Raw genomic sequence first — 17,974 nt, 5'->3', positions numbered from 1 at the left:
ACAAATGAGTAAATAGAGGGAGGTAGCATTTGTACAGGTAAAAAATATAGGATGACTTATTCCAGATTTTTCAGAGGTTATGGAATTTAAAATTGGAAATCTCTAGTCTCTTCTCCAAATGATAAACATGATCATAAACATGATCCAGAGAACTTCCAATATGGGCAGAAGAATTTTAAAAAAGAAATCTAAGTATCTTGATTCATATAAGTGACCTAGTACTTTTGTAAAATCCAGCCATTTTCAGTAAATAGTTTTTAATCAGTAATTAAGGCACTATTTGACAAAGGCTAATTTTGAGCTTCTTTATGTTCTCTTTCCTTAGTTTCGTTATGGTGGTGATAGTTCCAAAGGACCAACCATCTCTGCTCAGGAAGCTCAGGCCCAGGCAATTCTTCAGCAGGCCAGGGTAAGAAAGAATGAGATGTACTCCCATAAGCTGATTGTGTGTGTGTGTGCATGTGCGTGTGTGTGTGTGTGTGTGTGTCTGCATCTGGAAGATGCTACTATTATAAACAAAATACTTCTAGATAGTACACTGAATTTGGACAGAAAAAATGCAGAGGTTATAACCCATTTTTTCCAGTAAGAATATTTTCTTTAATTGAATATTAAAGTTAAATGACAGACCCTTGCAGTATTGCCATTTATAATTCTGGCAATAACACACAAACCATAACACATATTTTCTAATTTTTTTTTGAAGAGTACTGACTGATTTACACCTAAAACTCTCTATTGCTCACATACAGCTTCTGTTAAGACAGAAATTGATGATTTATAAAAGTAAAAGAATAAGGTTTGAAATATTTTTTTTCCTGCTAATCTAATAAATTATTCAGGATAGCTCAAATAATCCAGCAAATTAAGTTTTTGTAAGCATTCTCATATAAGAAAGAAACCTTCAAATATGTATTTAAGTTCTAATCATAATCTCTAATGTTTATACAAAATCCATTGTTTATAATCGTTCATTAGCTGAAAGTTTCCACTATCTCTATCTTATAAGACCTATAATTATATTTAAACTCACCTCAATTAAAAAGTCTAAAGAATGGACTAGGAAAGAGTTGAAAGTCATATAATACTTTTATTCCTAGTATAGGATTTTTCTTTAAGGAAAAAGGAAATAAAGGGCTTACATTTGGTATGCATATGGACCCACTTTCTAGGTGATATAAATAATTTCTGTGATAACTTTGGATAAATTTATGAGTATATAAAATTTAACATTTATATGTTTATCATACATTTATGAGTGTATAAAATATCTGAAAACATAAGTAAAGAGTATAATTTACTCTATTTATTTACATATTTGTTAAATCTGTCAATCTGAAAAAATGCCATTATTTGGTATGTTATTATACCATCATGTATAAAGACAGACATTTAAGAATTTGTTTACTAGACCTTGGCTTAACACTTACCTAAAAGTATTTAAAATAATTTGCTAATGATTCCTACAACTCATCTTATAAATTCTATTACTTTCAACAAATTTAAGGTAATTATTTGAGCTTAAATGTTTTATGAGGCCATTGAATCCCTCATTTTATTAGACCTTTTAACCTATTTGGAAATAGGTGGCAAGCATTATAATTCCAATTTTTCAGATATTTAATCTCAAGGATTAAGAAGTGTATTGTCAAAAATCTCATGGTGAGTCAGTAGTGGAACTTTGGAGATACTACTGTTTGCATCTCATGCACTTTTCTAATATGATTTTACATATTATTTCTGTTACAGTATTATTTTTTTATATCTGTTTTGATAATCTAAATATTCATCTTTGGAATCACTAATATTAAAAAATAGCTCACCATACTAATTTAACATCTATCAAATATTTATCCTGTGTACTCCATTTGTTCCAGCTTCTCAAGTTTGCTAATTTCACATTTCTAATACTCAGTATCAATAGTGCATGTAATCAATCTATCATGCCTATGATTATACAAAATGAATGTATTTGTCTTGTAATGTTAAATTTGGGATTTGGTAAAAAGAAGTGTATTAGCATATTTTCCGGTCAATTTTGCTTGCTATCTGGCTTTAACTGTTATAGTTTTTCCTAAATTATTACTAGAATCTTTTTATTTAAAGCACCTCAAATTGTTCACTTCTAAAAGGATTTTCAATGATAAGTGTGCCAGCATGTTTAAGAGACGTCTATATGTTATTCTGAGGTTTGCTTCAGAGTAGAAAAATTATAAAATATTAGATATACTAAAATCTATTTTAACTTTTATTGTTGAATATATGTCTTTATAATATCATCATATTAATATATGGTACAAGATTGTATACAAGATACAACAGTTTAAAGAAAATTAATACTTGTTTAGGTCATTTGTCATTCTAGAAACTTGCAGTTCTTCAGTAATCAGGCACTCTTTCTGGCATGTAGCTATTATACCTGTGTTGATCATCTGTTACTTAGAGGTAGCTTGTGCAAGTGAATAAAATGGTTTAATATGCTTGTCCAGGAGAGCATTCCTGAGTTTGATCTTCTTTATTTTCTAGATTGCTCTGAGAGGCCCACCTGGCCCAATGGGTCTAACTGGAAGACCGGGTCCTGTGGTATGTTACTCAATAAGATAATGTATGTTTAAATCCACATATTAGTAGTTCCTTGTGCAGCTTGGCCAAGCATTGTTCATATTTCTAGCTGATGAAAAAAGAATACATACACCTACTTATGCTTGATTTTGTTTCCATTTTAAAAGTCTATTTCAATCCAGTCCTCAGTAAGTTTTGATAAAGTTTCAATGAAGCATTTTCAAATCAAATAAATACAATAAAAAATATAATTGAGTCATATATCTATTAATTTTTCAAATCATAAATGTAATTTAATTGCATAATATTCCAAGTTATTAAAATTTAATTTGACATTAAATTCTTATGTTAAATAGAATTTTCATCAAGGAAAAAAAGTATTTGAGGTCAGTTAAATTATTCCATAATCTGGGAAGCAAGTAGGATACTTGGCTTAAACTTGAGTTTGCCTTCAGTATTCCACAAAGTGCTTCATATATTAGAAAAATTAATTTTTCTTTTGGAAACTGTTGGGAAATGACAGTGTTTTATTTTTCCATGCAACCTTGCTAATAAGCTAATATTTTCCAAGTGGTTTTTAAAAAATATGTTCAAATACTTTGAAATGTTTACCAAATGTTAAGCAATGTAGCAATTCACAAAAAAACACAAAGATTCTTTTCAAGTCATATTTTTTCTTAAGAGAAAAGAAAATCATAGGAGTCCAACCTCAGCTCTGATTGATTTTAGAATTAAATAAATAATTTCTATTTAAAGTATTTCTTTTTCTGTAAAAACAAGCCATTCTTCCTGTTCTTTCATATGATTTTATATGTTTTCAATGTATTTTATGGAAATAGTGGTGTTTATAGAAAGCATTACTGTGAACATTAAAATCTTACATTTTAGTTACTTAGTAGACACAGCAAAATAATTTTATTCAAGTTCGAATCAAGCTAATAGTCTCCTAATTATTTAATGTTTTACTGATCTTATTAATTAGGATGTTCAATAATTTTCTTCATGTATTTTATTCAAAGATTTGTTATGCAGTGTACATAAATTTTTGGTTCTCTTAGTTCAGTCTTTATAATTTGTACAGGTTATATATTTTGAAGGTTATACAGTCAGGTATATATACTCAATGATATGGGCTCATATAGAACATATGTTCTGGCAAAATAATAAGAAACATGGAAGAGTCTATGTTCCTTAACAAATGAAGAAACAGTATTTAATAGTTTGTTAGTGATAACTCAAATTCACATGACTGAGGAAAGCCAGCAGTATGCTAAAGCTTTATAAATCTGGGGACAGAAGAATTATCTGCATATTTTATTAAAAATAGTTCCTGGGGCCCCAAACTTGAGATTCTGTCATTCAGGATTGATGTGGCAAAATATATTTTTAATGAGTGCACCAGGCTGATTCTAAGCATGTTTGGGAAATACCGCCATATATTACTTAATTTATAAATATCACTCCAGGGTCTCTGAAGCTGCATTTTCCAAAGGAATTTTCCTTCATATCATCCTGACAAGCATAAACCTTAGTGGGTTTGTAGAGGGTCAGGTAGTGAATAGCAGAAGCAGTGTAAGCATGTTCCAGTAGCAGTTCCTGTTTTCACCAAGCAATTACTGAGTGTCAGTCATGCACAACGTGTTGGCAAGGAGAAAAAATTGGTAACCACATACACATTCTCAGTGTACATACATTGGATACAAGATTAATTGATTTCACTACTTAAGTCTTTGTAATGGGAACCTTTATCTTACTTAAGTATTAAAAATAGGTGTTGAGATAAAAACATCATTTTGCTTCTTTTCACCATTTTCTCTTCTATTATCCTTTGCTCCAAAACTTCAAATTATGATAGACTTTCAGATATCTGTTGATCCTAGAGTCTAAAACTATTTTATATAAAAGAAAAAAAGTCTACATTAATATATTAAGATACAAACATAAATATTCTTCCAATGAAAAATTCTTCATTTAATTGTTTTCTCTGATTGCTTTCCTAGACAAATAGAGGCTTACAGTATAAAACCTATAGGAAACATAGAAAATACTGTGGTTATTTTTTCTATTCTGTTACTGTCAGTTATTGCATGATAATTTTTAGAGTAAGTGTTTGGACAAAATAATTATAATTTGTTGAATAGGTACTGCTTATATACAGAGAATATAATGCAGTAAATTAATTAAAAACAAATTGATTGTCCTATAAAGGTGTTCAATTCAGTGATTAATAATCTAATTTAATATAGAACCCCAGGTTTTCTCTTGAAAAAATTTAGTTGCAAGAATTCTTAATTAGGAGCGTTAAGGCTATTACTGTTTAATTTTCCAGGTTAGAATATTCAGGTTACTTGACTTTCCGTATTTCCTAGGAGTCAGATTAATAGTTATTTTCCTTTAGAGCCACCAGGAGGCTCTAGATAGCTAACATTTCCCGACTTAGCACAATTTTGATCTTTTTGTATAATGATTCAATACACCATTATTTGAATATATATTGATTTAAATATATCAGAAACTTCTTAAACACCCGACATATACTTCTTCTGTATGAAGTAACTGTTATCACCATGTTCAATGTTAATATCCTAAAGCTTTTTAAGGGAATGAACAACAGCCTAGTATTTATTTTTAAAACAACACTTTTATAAAGTGATTTTATATTTTTCTGGTTAATGTGCCAGGTTTTTATTGCACTTTTTGAGTTATGTAAACATTTGTAAGAGGCTTTTGTCATAAGGACTTTTTCTTGTAGGAAATAAAAAAAACACTTTGGGAAAAATTCTTTGACATTATTTCAGGACAATTATAATGATGGTTGTAGCATCTGTTCTTGACATTTTATTGCTATAGAATTCAGTGTCTGGGAAATTTCTGAGTGTAAACTCAATAACATTTTGCCAAGTCCTTGCTGTATAAATGGATTCAGTGTATACCTGATTCAGTAAAAATGTGAATCAGGTATACTGTGATGTAGAACTACATCACAGTATAATAAATAGTGCCCTGTGTATTGTCTTAAGTACTGTGATGGCATGCACATAAAGAAAATTTCAATGTGATTTCATGAAATTGGCTTCTGTGTAGTTATGTGTAAAATAGAGACTTAAAGATAGTTTACACACTGGAATGCAATAAATTTGAGAAGAGATTTATTTCAAAGGGCTTGCAAATTTTATTAGTATTAATTAATAAAATTATACCAATTTGATGAAACCTGTTTTGAATGGTGTTTGACTCTTTTACATGAAAATGGTAGGATAACAGTAGTTAGGGAATTATTAGTCAATTAAATGATTTTATTCTTTCTTTTTCTCTATAGGGGGGGCCTGGTTCATCTGGTGCCAAAGGTGAGAGTGGTGATCCAGGTCCTCAGGTAAAAAAAAATAAAATAGTCTATTTCACTTATTTATTTTTGACTTCATTTTATCCTGTAGGGTAATTGAAGTATCTGCCATCTGTTTTATGAGTAAAGAAATTACTTAAATTACTTTTAAGTTCATATCACCTCCTTTAATTGAAAAATCCCTAAGGGCCAGTTGACTGCCAATAACTTGATTAATTTAAACAATATTAAAAGAAGATAATAAGCTAGGATGGAAAAGGCTTGATAGTAATAGGCCTTCAGAATATTAAATTGGTTTGAGATTGTACAGAGCAGAGCACAACTACTACGGTTGTACTTTTTAATAGCCTTGCCTCAAACCCATTATATTTTCTTTTTTTTAAACATATTTATTTGTTTTAATCTATCACAATTACTATTTGATGCTGAAAGTGTCCCTTACTTTGTTGTTGTTGTTTTTTTAAGATTTAATTAATTAATTAATTAATTTGACACAGAGAGAGAGAGAGATCACAAGTAGGCAGAGAGGCAGGCAGAGAGAGAGGGGGAAGCAGGCTCCCTGCTGAGCAGAAAGGCCAATGCGGGCTCCATCTCAGGATCCTGAGACCATGACCTGAGCCAAAGGCAGAGGCTTAACCCACTGAGCCACCCAGGCGCCCCAAACCCATGATATTTTCTGTGGAGTGTAAATCTAGCATATACTTCCTGAAAGTATATTTAACATACTTAAAAGACGCTGACTTCAAACCTTTTGTAGAATTGAGGAAATTATGAGAATTGAGAACATCTGAGCTGAAAATTTTAAAAAGATCTTAGATTTACATGGTACCAAATTAAAAGTATTATTTTTCCTTTAATGAATAGTAAGTAGGTAGAAATATTCAATATAAGCACATTATGAAGTCTACTTTTCTAGAAATCAGAAAAACAAAATGTGACACTTAAAAAATACATTTATTTATTTATTTATTTATTTATTTATTTATAAGATTTTATTTCTTTATCTGAGAGAGAGAGAGAGAGAGAGAGAGAGAGAGTGTGCAATCAGGGAGAGGGGCAGTAGGAAAGAGAGAGAGAAAATCCCAAGCAGACTCTGCACTGAGCGTGGAGCTCTGTGCAGGGCTCTATCCCAGGACCATGAGATCATGACCTGAGCCGAAATCAAGAATTGGAAGTTTAACCAACAGAGTCACCAGGTGCCTGTAAAAATATATTTATTTTTAAATGAAGGTTCATTTTCATTAAAAACTAAGATTTGTGTTATTAGGATCACCCCTTGCCTTCCAGCTGGGAGAAAGGATAAAGTCATCTCAGAACAATAATTTTCTAAAAGACTATATTCTTTTAAACTCTAATTATTAGACAACTTTAATTTCACATTTCTATAATCAGCATTGTACAGTGATGATAAAAATTACTCACAATTTTAAATGTGTGTTGCATTTGCTACCACACTCATTGTAGGCATACTGTTTAACTTTAAAAAGGATATAGTTAATTAAATATAAAGGCCTATATGTGTATACCAGAGCTACATTTGATCTATTATTAGCTGTGTAATTTTATTTTTAAAAAATGTATGTATCAAGCCCCACGTAAGATTGTTTGTTGACATAACATTATATCGTTTTGCTTAAAGAAAGAAACATACTGAGAATCTTTAACCTTTAATCTGACATGGCATGGAACCAGGCAATAATTTGCATCTGGGATCACCAAATCATCTTCCAGCATTTTGTAGAGGATGGAAAGAGATATGTACCAGGCACTATGCTAAGCTGTAGGAGTATAATGGAGAAAAGACTGATTTAGTCTAAAACCACAGAATTAACAATTTAATAGGAGATTCAAATATGAAAAAAGGCAATTATATTCCGTGTGATAATTGAATAAAAGAATGTGGAAGAGGATATCCAAAAAATAAAGGGAAAGGTGAAGAAAAAAGGGTTTGGAAAGAAAAGAGGAATGAGATAGATGGTTAGGAGTGTTTCAGTTAAGGGAAATGTAAAACCCTAAGATTCTGGGGCACCTGTGTGGCTCAGCTGTTAGGCATCTGCCTTTGGCTCGGGTCATGATCCCAGGGTTCTGGGATCGAGACCCACGTTGGGCTCCCTGTTCAGTGGAAAGTCTGCTACTCCCTCTCCCACTCCCCCTGCCTGTGTTCCCTCTCTCACTGTATCTTTCTGTCTAATAAATAAATATAATCTTAAAAAAAAAAACCCCTAAGATTCTGAGAATAAAGTAAGGATTTTTTTAAAAGGTTAAAATATCACTTCGTATTTCTTTTGTTTAATTGTAATCAACTATAATTGATTAATTGTAATTAATCAATTGTAATTAATTGTAAACTTAATAAAATAATATGACTTTTTTTGCAAGAAGACTTGTAGAAAAATTGATTCTCTTCTGTTTTATCTGAGCTTTTACGTAAGAAATAATTTTCTTAAGTTAAAACAATTGACGTAAAGCTAAGAAGTTATAAATTTCTAAAATCATCTCTCTCAGTGTGATTCAGTTTATTGATCAAGAATTCCATATAATGAATAAATTGCGATGTTTTGATATAGGGCCCCCGTGGTGTTCAAGGTCCGCCTGGTCCAACGGGAAAACCTGGAAAAAGGGTAGGACTGGTTTTCATTGTGTATTTTGAGGGCATCTGAAATTATCAGTTATCTTGTTTCCTTTTACTCTGTGCCAGGAGGAATCCTTTTTGCTTAGTCATGTGCTTGGCATTTTCAGGGTCGTCCAGGTGCTGATGGAGGAAGAGGAATGCCAGGAGAACCTGGGGCAAAGGTCAGGAGCTCATACATTTGTATATTCAGATCTTGTATGTCAGTTCACCCCTAAAAATTTTATATTTTAAAATAGAGTTTCTTGATATGAACAAATATTTCACAGAATTAGGGTGGGAGTTAGGGTGGGAATGTGATGATGATGATGATAATGATGACTGTTACGATTTCACAGGGGGATCGGGGATTTGATGGACTTCCAGGTCTGCCAGGTGACAAAGGTCACAGGGTAAGATAAACCATTCTGTTATTCTGTATACAGGGATAATACAGCAATTTTATGAATTTTTTTACAATCTACAGACTCTAAGAAATCAAAAACAGAAAATTAAATATTTGTGCATCAGTAATTTAGTACATTATTATATCCACTACATACTTGAAGAAAGATAAATAGAATTACACAGGCAATATCAATATAAGTTCTTCAATTATTTTTAAACATTAATCATGCAAATATAAATTCAGGTAGAATCTTTATGTACATGTATGTGGAAAATATTATATTTATAGAAAGACAGTGTGGAGATTTAATTTTGCCTCTAATTTTTTGCTACTCACCTTAATTTCCCTCTTATATTTCATTTGCAGAAATATTCTTAATAGAATCTACTTCAGGCAGACTATCATTAATATAACAATATACTGGGCACTGTATTTTATTATCTTAAATTACATGGTGCCCATAGATAGAGGCACCACAAGCTAGTTCTTGTGATAACACGGGCTTGCAATCCGGCACAAGAGCTTATAATTTGCAAAAGGTAAACAAACCACCATGCTGAACAGGAATTCAGTGGATATTTTTAGTGGGAAATTAAGCAAAGAGGCAGTCTCTCAGACAAAGAAAAACTTTGGACCTTCACATTTTTCTTCTCCAGAAGTTAGGAATGAAGATAAGACAAACCTTATGTAAACTTCAGAATATTAAAAGAAAAGTAAAAACGAAAAGAGAATGCTAAGGATGTCTAGCAAGATATTTAGTGTATACCTACCCCCTGTCAAGAGAAATACTCAATTTTGTTTCTTAAAAAATCCAAAATTTATTTAGCTGTCTCTAATTGTGCTGATTTATTATGAATCTTAGAAGCATAAAAATTTTAAATTAAATTAAAATCACTGAAGTGTATCTCTGTTTAAAACAATCTTCAGCAAAATAATTTTCTACATGATTTAGTTTGTAACAATTGTCTGAAAATCATTTTAGGTATTTTTTTTCCAAACCTTTTTGTTTTTAAAATTGAAGGAACTTTTTTTTTTTCCTAGCACAGTCCTATATAAAGTAAAATTATGATTAATCTCTGCAGTGTTCTGAGAAGGACAAAGAAAGTATACATTTTCCTGCTAAATTGTCTGTACATTCAGCAGGATAGCTGTAGGATAGACTTTTAAACATTCTGCTTTATTTCATTTTCTAATCATATTTATATTTATTTAATAGGGTGAACGGGGTCCCCAAGGTCCTCCTGGTCCTCCTGGAGAAGATGGAATGAGGGTATATTAAACTTAATTTCTTTTAGTAAATATTTGAAATGAAAATGTAAGAGAACAGAGTCGATACATTGTCTAATTGTTTTACCCTCCCATTTATTTTGTCAATGACAGGGAGAAGATGGAGAAATAGGACCAAGGGGTCTTCCAGGTGAAGCTGTAAGCAAATTCCTTTCTTTTTAAAATAATACTCTGTTTTGGAAGAATAGTGACTGGTGTTACAAAGTCAATAATAAACTCAGGTGACAATACAGTCTTATGTAAGCTAACCAGCCAGGTAATTGTTATGGAAAAACAATTTCAAAGAAGGTGCTTAGAGCTTTGTTATAGAAAAAGTCTTAGACAATTGAAAGAAATGTGGAATAGAACATCTTTTCAGCCAAAAATCTTACCTAGTTTTTGTTGCTGTTTCTTTGTTTTATTTTTTAATATCATCAATAACTCCAGAATTTATTTATATATTTAGGATAAATGGATCTTACAACCAGAAGAAACAAAAAATTAGGTGCCTAATATATATCAGATATAAGGATAAAATGTGCTACATTATATTGTTTTTCCATTGAATTGTACAAATGAGGAAACTGAATTGGGAAGGTTTACCCAAAGGTAGTTAATCAAGACCAGACTAGAGCCAGGCCTCTTAATTTCAGTCCCAGCTTGTCACATTATAGAGCCTGTCAACTTAAAGGCATAATAGCTCAAGGGACTAGGAGAGGCAGTAAATTACTATACTCATTTTTCTAAGGAAGGAAAAGAAGGTGGAGCAGATGGTGGAGGGGGAAAAAGAAGAGAAGAAACTGATTATGTTTCAAGAATAATAATTTTAAAAAATCTTTTAAGGAAATGATTTCTATTATCCGCATAGGTAGTTTGTTTAAACACCTCTTTGTTTCTTTCCCTTTAAGAATATTATCTCAAGAAGAAATTTACCTAATATAAAACAAGTAAATTAGGATTTTTCGATTTGTATCGTCTATCTGATTGAATAATAAGATTTAATAAGATTCAGTGTTGCCATTTAAATAAAAAAATGACACAAAAGTGACAAAAAATATTAAGCTATTTCCATTTTTAAAATTTTCCAAGTGACTCATATGTAAATTTATAGATTCAAAGGTACACAGTGTATGTGCTAAAACTCCCTGTTACCCATTCTGACTTTTGGATCAGTCAGATATGAGATATCATATCAGTCAGATATGAGAGTCAAATATGAGATATTTGTCTTATATAAAAAAGGTATTTTAAACACCACAGGCAGTGTGTTAATAGAAGATGTAGAGGTATTTTTACTCTAAACATTACATTAAAATTTCTTTGGATGAAGAAATGTATTTTGAGGGCATTTCTTATGAGGACATTTTTTTTTTTTCCTTCTAGGGTCCACGAGGTCTGCTGGGACCAAGGGGGACCCCAGGACCTACTGGGCAGCCGGTATGTATTGTTGAAAATATTAAAAAAATTTTTTTTCTAGATTTTATTTATTTATTTATTTGACAGACAGAGATCACAAGGCGGAGGGGCAGGCGAGGGAGGGAGGGGCGGGAAGCAGGCTTCCCGCTGAGCAGAGAGCCCAATGCAGAGCTCCATCCCAGGACCCTGAGATCATGACCTGAGCCGAAGGCAGATACTTAACACACTGAGCCACCCAGGCACCCCCAAATATTCCAGATTTTCTAGGAAAAGCTTGTTTTCAGACATTTTAAAGCTTAAGACCACAAAAGCTTTCAGTAGACAGCAAGGTATTTACTGCTTTGTTATATTCTAAGATGCTGCCTATCAGTTAAATCGATTATTCTCCCCCCATACTCCTTCTTTCTTTTCTCTTCTTTTTAGTTTATCTACTTTACTGTTTCATGTTAAATTTCCAACATACAATGGAAAATGCTGTTATGAATACCATGGGGACTTGGATAGAAGAGTATAGATCTTGCTTTTTTCCTCATCTCTAAATCCTAAAATGATTTTTAGTTACTCTAGGCTAGTGGGTGTCCTAGTATTAGGTTAATTAAAAAAAAAATTTCTGTTGTAGCATTTAAATTTATAAATATCCATATATATTAAGAATGTAATTACTTATATAAAATATTTGCATATATGTAAATATGTATACATTTTTTTTCTTTATTGAAGGGTATTGCAGGTGTAGATGGCCCCCCAGGACCAAAAGGAAACATGGTATGTAGAAACCATCTGTAAAATACCTTATTTCTGCAATGTAGGTACTAACAAACCACTTTTGTTGCTAAATCTAAAAAATTTCGTACAACAGTTTGCTAAGTCCATTAGTTTCTGCTAGCATTAATATTTACGAGATTTTCCAGATTCTCCATAGGGAAAACTGACTTGGGACTGTTTTTCAATTGAGAAGAAAAAAAAAGAACTCTGTGAAATAACCCTATTAAAGACTCTATTTTTCTCTGGCAGGGTCCCCAAGGAGAGCCTGGGCCTCCAGGTCAACAAGGGAATCCAGGACCTCAGGTAAGTCCAAGCCACCTCAGCTCCTTTAAGATATTGTGGTAAGATGGTTTCTTTTCATGAGAGCACTGACAGCCTCAGCATTCCTGGATAGGGCTAAAAATGTTTGCAACGTGAAAGTAGGAAGATAATTCTTTTTTCCCTTTTTGAAAAATTTGAGCAAATTTGCAGAGGCCCCTTTTTCCAAGAATGAAATGAGTCATTCAGTGTTCATGAAATGCCAGCACGAAAGCCACACCTGCAGAAGGGTTCTGACTAGGATCGTATTACAGTCCCACTGCCAGAAGGGTAGCCTGTGTAAAATGCCTCACAGTGTTCTAAAACTTTCTGGGAAATGTGGGGAATGTATATAGATTCTCAGGACTCATTTCATGGGAAGTAGAAGGTTATTTTTCTATTTAAAAAATGTATTCTTATGATGCAGTTCCTGACATATGAAATAAATTCTTTTAACATAGGGTCTTCCTGGTCCACAAGGTCCAATTGGTCCTCCTGGTGAAAAAGTAAGTTACTCTGTGGTTCTGTAATGCCTGGTCACCAATTTTGTGTTGTCAACCTTAGGCAGAAGCAAAGCCTGCCTTCTGTTTTTGATAAGATGTCAAGATGGCTCAGCACATAAGAAATTAATATGGAGTAAAACCTTGAGAGTACCATGGGAGGGGGGAAGTCATTCATACGTCTCTGAACTATAAATGATAAAATTCACATAGTTCCATTTGGATAGCTTCCAAATGTGACTTTCTCAGCTATATTAATTTTAGAAATGCACTAGTATGAATGGAGTGTTTTCTCTTCATTTTGGTTCTCCTTTTCTTTCTCATTATTTAAAAAAATGTCATTCGGTTCGCCTGCAACAAAGGGTTTCTAGCAAGATCTGATTAAGGGAAAATTGTGAAGTTATCATTCTCACCATTTTTCATGTATAAATGGCAAAGGATGTTCTTGTTAATAACTCAGTGTCTAGACCAAAACAAGAATAAATCTTTAATTAAAGAGATGTCTTTCTCCCTGATTTCTTCTGCTGGATTCTTTAAGTAATAGTTCCTGTCCCCTGTAGGTACAGTACATTGTTAGCTGGTTCTTTTTAATAATTTTTCCCCTTGTTCATTGATTTCTGTGAACATGTTATTTTTTTTTAAATAAGCAGCTTTATTGGGATATAATTTCACATTGTAAAATTTCACTCATTCTGTGTACTTGTCAAAAGGTTTTAGTAAATCTACAGAATTGTGCCACAATAAAATTTTTTTCATGAATCTTTTTATTTTATTTATTTTTTATTATTTTGTTTAATTAGCCAGCATATAGTAGTACATCATTAGTTTTTGATGTAGTGTTCAATGATTCATTAGTTGCATAGAACTCTCAGTGCTCATCACCACATGTGTTCTCCTCAATACCCATTACCCAGTTACCCCAACCCTTCACTCCCCTCCCTTCCATAACCCTCAGTCACAGTCAAAATCTTAGAATATTTATACCACCTCAGAAAGAAACCTTATGTCTATTTGCACTCTCTGTTCAACCCACAGATTTAGACAACCACTAATCTGCTTTCTGTCTCTGTAGATTTCCCTTTCCTGGACATTTAATATGAATGAAACACATGAATGAATTTAAAATATGAATTTAATCACATAAATGGATATAATATGTGACCTTTGTGTTTGGCTTCTTTCATTTGGCATAAAGTTTTTGAGGTTTACTCATGTTGTGGCATACATCAATACTTTTGCTCCTTTTTATTGCCAAATGCATTCCATTAATGGAATATACTACATTTTGTTACTTATTTAGCAGCTGATGGACTTATGAGTTGTTTACTCTTTTGAGCTGTTATGAACAGTGCTGCTATGAATATTTGCATATAGGTCTTTGTGTGGACATATTTTGATTTCTCTTGGGTAGGCACCTAGAAGTGGAATTTCTGGGCTATATGGTAAATTTAATGCTTAACATTTGAAGAAGCTTCCAAACTATTTTCCAAGTAGTTGCACTTTGGAAAAGAAAAAGAAAAGAAAAGAAAAAGAAAGTTTGCACTTTCCTTCCTTTTAGCAATGTAGGAGAGTTCTAGTTTCTCCAGATCTTCATGGATGTTTGCTTTCCTTCTTAATTATGGTCACTCTTCTCAGCATGAAATGGTATCCCATTGTGGCATTAGTTTGCATTCCCCTAATCACTAGTGATGTAGAGCATCTTTTCATGTGCTTATTGGCTATTTCTATATCTTCTTTGGTAAAATACTGATTCAAATACTTTGATAATATTTTAATTGAGTTACTTATCTTGTTATTATTTTGTGAGAGTTAACATCAACTTTAAGTGATCTTTAAGGTACTTTTTTGTGCATATTTCCTATATAGTACAGAGATCTATTGGAAAGTGCCCCATGAATCAAAGGTGTGCCAAAAGTGATTTCAAATTCTTACTTTAGACCAGAAATTTTAACTTGGGCATCTTTTACCATATTTTAGATTAGCTCATCATGAGTCTACTATATTCCTAATAAATTGTATTTGAGCATGTCTATTAAATTATCTACCATGCACTGGATTCCTAAGAGGAATTTGCTTTTAAGGTAAACTAGTATACCTTTATTCCCTTTGTTGAGCCAAAGGTAAAATATAAAATATAGCAACTTGTTCACTGTACTTGTGGTGGGAAAAGAGCTGTAAAATATAAAATATAGCAACTTGTTCACTGTACTTGTGGTGGGAAAAGAGCTGTCTTCAGCCCAAGCAGCTTCTTTTTCCAATCGGAAAGTATTCAGTTTGTGGGTTCAAAAACAGTCTCTTTTCATCAAAAAAAGAAAGGAACTCAAGAACATGAGAGAAACATGTTCTATTTATATTGCATATATATTTTTATTTTGCATCTATATTAGTTTTATTTTCTTTATGATACACTGTAGTCTATTCATTCTGGCTTGAGAGCCTTATCTCCCAAATCTTGGTAAATGATGTTTCCAACTGGACCATGGTCTAATCTGACAAATAAAATATAAGTATGGTCATATGTTTTAAATTTCCCCTAACTTTTATATTTTTGTCCTAAGTTATTGTAGCCTGTGCTTTTATTATATTTGTGATAAAATATTTTATAAATGTGTTAATAAACTAAATTGGATAAAACAACTATATTCTTTATCCTAACATTTTGATAACATGAATATACTGAATATTTTCTATGATTTGATTGATATCAGTATTTATATCACTCATATATTAATTGCTTTAGAGAAAACAAATAGTATTATGTAACTCTATGAATTAAGAATGAAATAACAAGACACAAAGTAAATATCAAAGACAAGGACTTTGAAGCATGGTATGGATCTGTGTTCACTTATACTGAAGCTCTGTCACATATTAACATTGGCTAATTTACCCAAACTCTTTAGACAATGATACTTCATGAAATTGTTTGAGGCTTAAAATGGACTATATATCCATTAAAAAAAAAAAAAGACTGTGTATCTACCTACCTATCTACCTATAAATTGTTTAACATAATGCATAGAAACACAATAAATTTTCATTATTTTATTAAAATCTAAAAAATATAATATGATATTCATTCATTCAACTTAAGTCCCAGCCCTCCAGGGAAACAACAGGTAGTTGAGTGCTATCACAGAGCTTCCATTCTGAAAGAGGTGGATTGATTTTAACTTTTTTTTTCTCCAAGTTTTCATTTAAATTCCAGCTAGTTAGCATACAGTACAGTGTACAATACAACACCTGGTACTCACTGTGACAAGTCCACTCCTTCATCCCCTCCTCACCTGTTTATCCCATCTGCCCACTAAGCTGCTCTCCAGTAATTATCAGTTTGTACTCCACAGTTAAGAGTCTGTTTCTCGGTTTGCCTCTCTTTCCTTTTTTCCCCCATGTTCATCTCTTTTGTTTCTTAAATTCTACATATGAGTGAAATCACATGGTATTTGTCTTTCTCTGAGTAAATTACTTTTTTCACTTAGCTTAATACTCTCTAGCTCCACCCATGTCATTGAAAGTGGCAAGATTTCATTCTTCTTTATGGCTAATATTCCACATATATATATTTATATATCTATTTATATATTTTTATATATGTATATGTATGTATATATGTGTGTTTGTATATATCCATATACATACACACACATATATATGTATGTGTATACATATATATGTAGTGTATATACATATAAATACACATATATAGAAGTGGTGTACATATACATATATATAGGTATAGATATAGATATAGATATATATACCACATCTTCTTTATCCATTCATCAGTCGATGGACACTTGGGTTTTTTCCATAATTTGACTATTGTTGATAATGCTGCTATAAACATCAGGTTCTTACTAGCTATGTCTCCTAAAGCAAGGGAAGCACAAGCAAAAATAAACTATTGGTACTTCATCAAAATTAAAAGCTTCTGCACAGTGAAAAGAAACAGTCAACAAAACTAAAAGGCAACCTACAGAATGGGAGAAGATATTTACAAATGACATATTTGATGAAATGTTAGTATCCAAAAAATATAAAGAACTTACCAACTCGACACCCCAAAAACCTCAAATAATCCAGTTAAGAAATGGGCAAAAGGCATGAATCGACACTTTCCCAAAGAAGATTCCAGATGGCAAAGAGACACATGAAAACATCACTCATCATCAGGGAACTACAAATCAAAACTACAGTGAGATAACACCTCACACCAGTCAAAACAGTTAACTTAATTTTTTTTAAAAAATCACTTTATAGCTCAAGATTTTTAATATTTCTAGTTCCTTAAATATAGCAACAATAGAAAATCCATGTAGTATTGCTTATAGTTCATTGTCATAAAATATCACAGTTGCTGATAAGAATAATTACTGGAATAGTTCTGCATTTGTACTTTACATCTCATTTTGAAGAAATAAGACCACTGTCTTGAGAGCAAAAGGTAATTTATGTGACAGACAGAATATTACCATTAAAAATGTAATGTTTTACAATGATTATTACATGTTAGATTACTTGAATAAAACTGACTTTGAAGAGTGGTAAATTGAAACATTTAAATCCTTTAAGTGAGATGCAGTTATCTTCGGTTAGAAAATATAAATCGTTCAATTTAAAGGTTATTGTCAATTTTTTTGTTCTGTTGTGATTTAAGTTGCACCTCTTGCAAACTCTAGATTATCAGTCTGTATAAATATAACACCTTTCCTAAATACTCTCTAGGAATGGAATGGATATTGTGTCTAATACCCAGGCTTGCTTATATAGCTTTTCCCTTTTAATTGTTTCTAAATTCTGCCTAA

The 17,974-nt window shown here is 31.9% G+C and overlaps 1 protein-coding gene across 4 annotated transcripts in view; it reads left to right on the top strand.

The window, feature by feature from the left end:
* The window catches only part of COL11A1 (collagen type XI alpha 1 chain), a 200,902-nt gene that overhangs the window by 81,260 nt on the left and 101,668 nt on the right, over nt 1-17,974 (top strand). For all 4 annotated transcript variants that reach the window (XM_032867238.1, XM_032867239.1, XM_032867237.1 and 1 more), the window contains 12 exons: nt 326-409; nt 2,527-2,583; nt 5,882-5,935; nt 8,473-8,526; nt 8,645-8,698; nt 8,873-8,926; nt 10,139-10,192; nt 10,303-10,347; nt 11,572-11,625; nt 12,325-12,369; nt 12,619-12,672; nt 13,128-13,172. In XM_032867238.1, coding sequence (XP_032723129.1) covers nt 326-409; nt 2,527-2,583; nt 5,882-5,935; nt 8,473-8,526; nt 8,645-8,698; nt 8,873-8,926; nt 10,139-10,192; nt 10,303-10,347; nt 11,572-11,625; nt 12,325-12,369; nt 12,619-12,672; nt 13,128-13,172 — 654 coding nt within the window. The remainder of the gene's footprint in view (nt 1-325; nt 410-2,526; nt 2,584-5,881; nt 5,936-8,472; nt 8,527-8,644; nt 8,699-8,872; nt 8,927-10,138; nt 10,193-10,302; nt 10,348-11,571; nt 11,626-12,324; nt 12,370-12,618; nt 12,673-13,127; nt 13,173-17,974) is intronic.

Source organism: Lontra canadensis, unplaced genomic scaffold (assembly GCF_010015895.1).
Source record: "Lontra canadensis isolate GAN:19392208 unplaced genomic scaffold, GSC_riverotter_1.0 scaffold33, whole genome shotgun sequence".
NCBI lineage: Eukaryota > Metazoa > Chordata > Mammalia > Carnivora > Mustelidae > Lontra > Lontra canadensis.
This window is presented reverse-complemented; position numbering and strand designations above follow the sequence as displayed.